Raw genomic sequence first — 7,155 nt, 5'->3', positions numbered from 1 at the left:
CTCGTCTCAGGGTTTCTTGTCGCGTTCTGTACTGTCACCACGCCTCTCTTATTTTCCTGGGAGAGGTTTAAATGGATTTCTTGAAGCCCAGACCGAGCCCGCCTGCTCCGCTCAGGTGCAGGGATGGCAGCGTGCTGCTCGGACTCGGGGTTTCGTAGCGCCGGAGAAAACGCTGCTGATCAGAAAATAGTCTGTCGGCTTGTTTGTAGCCCTGTAGCTTCAGAACTACGTGGTCTCCTGGATGAGGCTGCTCTGAGTGGTGGTGTACCCAGCCTGCGAGGGTTTAGCTAGATTTCGGCAGAAATAGAACTCCCCAAAGCATTGAAATGTCGTTAGGCATCCGGCACCTCTCCATCACGTACGCGCTACCTACCAAATTGTTTACTAACTGCTTACAACTCGTTTGGGTGAGTACGGATGCCTCTAGATAGTCAGTTTAGGGTATAGATTTCTCCTTCAGTCGAACTACCAAACCTCTCCTGTCTCTTTCCCACCTAGTATCAAAATCACATAGGCGATTTGTGCCATAAAAATGAGAAATAACTACCTATCGAAGGGAAAAGTATTCCTGCAGCATGACAAACTTGCATGTTTAAACCACTGCACCATTAGGTGCAAGGCTACTGCAGGGAAATGAAAGTAGTGTTTAATATAATGGCACCTGGAGAGCCAGACAGGAAGGGTTCTTAGAAAATCTTAAACAGTTTTATGAAGGGTACGTATGCTTTTACTTTCATGCGTGAAGATTTGTGGTCATGATAGTGCTTGTTTGATGGAAAATATTTCAAGAACTTTCCATGGTATTCGCAAAACAGTCAGATTACGTTTCAGCAGCTGTAGTGTGCATCTGATCTTATGAATAAAAATCAAACTTCCAGATATTTTGTGGAATTGTTCTGGCAACTGATTTGTCACTGTCTTTCTTGATGGAGATAAGCAGGTGCCAGTTAATCATGAATATTAATTTCTGGTGTTTAAACTGTGCCTCATTTTCCCTTGGTTTTGTTTTCATAGTTACCTTGTTCTGATTTACTGTTTCACACACAAAAAAGTGCTGTCAGCTTACATTAAAATCAATCCCATCTTAAAAGGCAGCACCCTTTAAATCATACCAGCCCAAAAAGTGGGATGAATCAAATTTACTTAGAATCAACTAACTCATCATATCATAATGTCATGTCTTATCAACACTGAGTGCAGTACAAATTAGTACTTAAAAGGCATTTTGTTTAAAAAATGTCAAGTGGTCTCTACCTAAAAGATTTGGGATGAGGCATCTCCAGAAAGAGAATTTACATTTGCACATCAGATAAACTTTACGATACACTGCAAAAAATTACTGACCATGCCAAGCTCATTTTCCTTTTCAGGAGGAAATTCTGAGTCACTGGAGCATGCTAAGCTTAATGTATATGAAAGGCACTGAAATTTGGAATGCATTGAGGCTCATCATTGATAATGAAAGAATTGGGAAAATGTCATGGGTTGTGTTAATAGCAGTGTTGTGGTAGCCATGGTAATATAAAATATTAGTGAGGTGCTGTAGAGAGAGGTAACATCTTTTATTAGACCAGTGGATAACATCAGCGATAAAAAAAGAGGTGGCGGAGGGGCAATCTTTCGAAAGTTTGAATTATCTAAACCTTTTCTCTGGGTTTGAAATACAAGAAAATTCTTAGTCTATCAAGTCTGTCCTCAGCTAGGTTTCAACTCCTCTAATTTTGTGTGTGTATATATATAGATATAAATTGGGAGGAGAAAATAGTATAGAGAAGTGGAGCTGGAAATGAGATGGAAAAAGCAAGTGAGAAGTGAATCCAGTCAGGAGGGTGATAGGGTAAGGGAGAAGTCCTGCAGCTGAGGTTGTGTCATTTAAGCCATGAAGAGGTATGATTTCCTTCTCTTGTGCTTCGGTTGGTCTCTTCCTGGGGGAGCTCATGGACAAAGATTCCCTTGCAGTTGCCTGGTGAAGGAGTTGCAATGATGGCAATAAATGGATTTCAGAAGCCTGAGGGAAACATTGCTACGGGCTTTTAGGGAGCTGAAAAGACTGCATTTGTTACCTGCTCTCCCTGGAGAGGTGCAGGGCAGGTTCACAGGTCCTATCTCCTGAGCACTTCAGCTGAAGGTGCTCTGCAGGTTTGGTGGGCGTATTTCCTCCCCACAGCTCTCTCCGGCCTTGGAGCTTCACCTTGGCTCTTCATGCGCGAGCATCTAGAACCCCCTTTTTTTGTCATACTCCTTGGGTTTTGTGTCTCTGCTCTGTGGAATGGCATTACATGAATCTGCTGTACTAATTGGCATGATTACCTAAAGGTTATCCAAAGTACATAGATGACCCAGATAAGAGTATCCAAATCAAGCTCCTCTTAACAAATGTGTGATGTTGTCAGTAAAATGTGTATCCACAGTAGTATTGAGTGCTTCACTTGTTATTATTTCACTTGGTGTCTGTGGTGAAGCTGCAGGTTTATTTGTGTTTGGTTTGGGTGGCAGATCGCTTCTGTCGGCAGTGCTGAAGTGCTGCCTTGACTTTTTCGTATGAGGTTTTGGTGTTTCAGATCTGTCTTTCAAGTGTTGGTGTGATGAAACAGCTTGTTGGCAGTCTTGCAAGAGGCCTTCCTGTAAAGGTAGACTCAGACTGAATGGGAAAATGTTGTCAGGTAACTGAAAACTTAAGTTCCCACAGCAGTGGCATATTACACATTCAATTCTTTCTTTTTTTTTGGTAATTTTTAAGCTGTTTTAAAGAAGGAAAGACAAATTTTCTTGAGCATTACTCTCTAGAGTCACAAACACTTAGAAAACTTCAGTCTTTATTCCACTTAGCAGGGAATTTATTGTTTTCACAGTGTCCTTTGACTATATTTAAGTGAAGGCTGGAGACAAATTACTTCGAAATGGAATTTTCAGGTTTAAGGTTTAGGTGATGTGAGTTTGGATTACTCACCCTAGTAGCAGAAACACAAACCAGGTGAAATAAATCTGTCTCCTTGTGATGACTGCTGATGGCCTTCATTCCCTGGTAAGGTGTCACAGCAGGCAACAGTGACTACATCAGGAGGCTTTACAATGATCTCGTTATTAGTAGCTTAATGTTTGAAACCGGGTGTACCAAGCACTGCTGTACTTCACCAGACTGAGCTCCAGCTTGGCCATCTGTTGGAAAGTATTCTTTAAGTGTAAAAAAAACAAACAAAAAAAAACCACCCACAAAAAAACCAAACCAACCAAAACTGTTTCCATGCTGTATTACAAAGGTGTATGTCTCCTACTTAAGTTTTTTGTCTTGAACATATGTAATAATAAGTAGTATCTTACATGCGAAACAGATACTTCCAAGGTCACATTGCCATTGCCATTTATTTATTTATTACAAAGTACAATATTATTTCAGAACTTACCTTTTGTTGGAGAGTCAAAATTACAGAGGAGGGTGAAAATTCAAGGCTGCACCATGAATACTGTGTTCAGTTTTGGGCCCCTCAGGTGCTGCAGTGTGTCCAGAGACGGGCAGTGGAGCTGGTGAAGGGTCTGGAGCACAAGTCTGAGGAGCAGCTGAGGGAACTGGGAGTGTTTAACCTGGAGGAAGGGAGGACCAGGGGACACCTTATTGCTCTGTACAGCTCCCTGAAAGGAGCTCGTAGTAAGGTTGGTGTTGGTCTCTCCTCCCAAGTAACAAGGCAAGAGGAAACTGCCTCAAGTTGTGCCGGGGAGGCTGAGATTGGGTATTGGGAGAAATTTCTTCCCCCAGAGGGTTGTCAAACACTGAAGCAGGCAGCCCAGGGAAGTGGTTCAGTCACCATCCCTGGAAGTATTTGAAGGATGTGTAGATGTGGTACTTGGAGACAGGGTTTGGGGGTAGACTCGGCAGTACAAGACCAACACTTGGACTCGATGATTCTAAAGGTCTTTTCCCACCTAAATGATGCTATGAAAAGTATATTGAGGAAGTTAGAAGGATGTGTGATAAGAGGTAATTAAAAACAGAAATTGTGGGAGATGTCCACAAGTGCCACTTTGGTTGCTGGTTTTAGTGATGTGTGTGTGTCCTCAGTTGAGTACATGATTATATGCACAAAACCTTGACAGCTCTTGAGCCTGAGCAAACCCTGTGTGTGGGTTTCTGTAACTGACATGCCTGTTCTTTCTCACCTGGTTTTTTATTTTAAGTTCAGTTGTTTTGGAAAGCTTTAGTATAACAACAAGTGGTAGAAACACACAAGCTATTTAAAAGGGTGAAATGCATGTTAAAAATTCAAAACTAGGTGTTTGATGTGGAAAGACTATATGTAAACTTCTTTTTGCTGCAGAAGTTAGCTAATTTATCATAGTTTCTGCCAATACTCCTGCAGGTTGAAGTAGCTTTCCTCTAAAGACTTAGCTTTTACTTCACATGGTGGTTCTTTTGAAGTGTTATGTGACTGCTGCTATGTAAATTTGAGCATATGGCATACCTTTAAGGTGCATATGGACACCAGTCTTTCTGCGTTTTAAGGAAGTGGTAAAACTCAACATTAACTTCAGCCTGCAGCTTGGAAGCGTGTGTTCCACTCATGCCTTGTTACAGGTCTTTTTACTTGTTTTTTGCTGTTAAAAGGTTTCTCTTTATTGTGTGGACTATAAAGGATGTGTAATTTTAATTTGTGAATTTAGAATTATGGGTATCAGTAGAAATGCTAGTAATTTAGACAGTAGAACATTTTTTTGTTACAGTAGCATACTTTGAATCCTAGGATGTTGTTGCCTTTTCCTGGTTTTTATGTATTAATCTGATGCCTAATAGTCTTTTTCCTTCAAGTGCAAGTAAAAAAAAAAAATTGCTTATAGAACTCATTTTAATTGCACTTACCAAAAATGTTCTTAATGATGAACAGTGAAGATGAAAATATCAAAACTTGGCTATTTTCATGCAAATCATACCGACTATTGAGTCTGTATTTATGTGAGTTATGTAGACATTGCAGAAATAGGTCTTAAATTTGTAAGTGCAATTAGGAACTAATTGGATTTTTTTATTATAATTACTCAAATAATGACTATGCACCTTCTGTCCAACCCACTAGTTTGTTTTTTAATTAAACAACTTGATTTTTTTGCCCTTAAATTCCATCTATTGGAGAGATGAAAATATTTGTAAATGTAGTTATATTGCAGCCAGATAGTCAGTTGTTGACTGTAATGTGAAAAAATTGCCAAGATGTTTCAGAACTTCCTAGTACTGGAAAGCAGAATCTTCCTTTTTAGGCAGCAGGTAAAGTGAAATAACCTGCTACTGTAAAATCAGCCACCAACCCCAGCCGTGATCGTGCTGACAGGGCACCTTATCCTCGTGTATGTGAGGATGCTCCAGAGCCCCTGCAGGCTGGGGAAGGGCTGTTTCCCGTGGTGCTGGGCCATGTGCGAGCAGGATTGGACCCTGGTAATGGAATTCCAATAAAACTCTTGTCAGTGCCTTTTAATTAGATTTAATGGGAGCTGGGAAGGATCATTAGAGACAAACACATGCTTTTGCCAGTAATATGTTCACTGTATTATTAATCTGATTTAATTTGTACGATCCTCATAGCAGGAATAAGGTCTTTCTGTGTACCTGGAAAGTATTATATGGGTCCATTAAATTTTGTTGTTATATATGTTACTGCTTTCCAAGCAGTATGTAAATACAGAATTGGAATTGGACTGTATGTGTGGTGTTCATGAATGCTACCGCTCTAAGGACAGAGTTGGATGCTGGAAAGAAGCTGTATGTCTCTTTAGCAACCACATTTTTATTGACCATTTTGTAATAAATTGCAATGGTGTATTAATAACAAAACACTGCAATACGTAGAGTGTGCTACTAAGTAATAGAGCTTTTTAAAGGTGATGTAATGCCAGTGTGGAAGTGAGGTACACTTTATGATTTTTATGTCTATTCTGTTAGAAATACAGTCTAATCCTCTGAGGTGGAAAAATAGATTGCAGTATTAGGAATTCTAGATATGGTCTGCTGAATCCTGAAATGCGCTTTCAACACCCGCCGGATGTTCCTAAATGCCTCATGTGCTGCTTCCTGCTGAATGATGTGGCTTTCCAGAGGAGCCAAACTGTTGAAACTCATCCTCACTTCAGAAATAAAAAACCCAAATAACTACGTTCTTAATAATACTAATTTGTTTTGGACTGTCTATTGCTGGACTGTCAGTAGGATGTCCCTTGGTAACTTTTGTGTGACGCTATTGTATGACTTACAGGGTAAGTGCTGTAAGATAAAAGTTAAGCTTTCAGAATAAGGTGAATTTGTATAATTCCTCAATGCTTTCACTACTGTAGGATTTTTTTTAATAGCAGTTCATAAACCTCACTGTTGTTCTTCCTCAAATGAGCAAAGAAAATGTGGAGAATGAAAAAGAGCAGTTTTTTTAAAATGATATATTGGAGTGGGGATAGACCTTGTGCAAAGCAAATACTGGTGCAGTGCTTTGTGAACACAGTATTTTGCATGTGACGTGTTCTGTCAAGGAGAAAGACGCTGTTGTTAACATGTACACACTCTCCCACAAAGACCAATGCAACTTTCATATAATGCTCTATGCTTTTAATTTACCTACCTGTAAACTAGCAAAAATATTCTTGTCAGTGATTTTTTTTTTTTTAAATAAAACTCTGATAATGACAACTACTTTGGGCTTCTACTTAGACTGTTCTCGGAAGCTGTGATATGATGAAGGGCACTTGGGTTTTCACATCCTTCATGCAGGAAAGTATTTTTCCTCGAAGGTAGTTCTGAATAACCCTAAGGAACTGGAAGTACCACAATGCTACTATTTCTGATATGTCTTTGTTCAAAGGTACCTTTTTGAGAAATGCTGTTTTGTGGTCCTACAAATACAAGCTAAAAAAGCTACACTAGTACAAGAAGATAATGAAAAATCATGGTAATTTTCTAGTTGATACAGGTTTCCCCAAAACACCTGCCTTTTTTTTTTTTTTTTCCTCCTTGCAAATACCATGGAGATAAGAGAGCAAAGTAAGATTGTAGCTACTTGGATGCTCTTATGCATATGCAAACACACACTGATTTACCCAAAGTATATTCGTATTTGTGTAAAACTGTGTTTATGAAGTGAAAGTATGTCATTTGCCAATGAGACACTTTTCTGGAGAAAAACA

General features: G+C 39.5%; 1 protein-coding gene across 1 annotated transcript in view; it reads right to left on the bottom strand.

Moving 5' to 3' along the window:
* Positions 1-5,400, bottom strand: part of LOC308068521 (uncharacterized protein) — a gene marked incomplete at its 5' end in the record, with an annotated part of 49,272 nt that extends 43,872 nt beyond the window's left edge. The window contains one exon of the mRNA XM_080399307.1: positions 5,296-5,400. Coding sequence (XP_080255433.1) covers positions 5,296-5,400 — 105 coding nt within the window. The remainder of the gene's footprint in view (positions 1-5,295) is intronic.
* Positions 5,401-7,155: the final 1,755 nt, after the last annotated feature.

Source organism: Falco punctatus (assembly GCF_963210335.1).
Source record: "Falco punctatus genome assembly, chromosome: 8".
In the NCBI taxonomy this organism is placed as follows: Eukaryota; Metazoa; Chordata; class Aves; order Falconiformes; family Falconidae; genus Falco; species Falco punctatus.
This window is presented reverse-complemented; position numbering and strand designations above follow the sequence as displayed.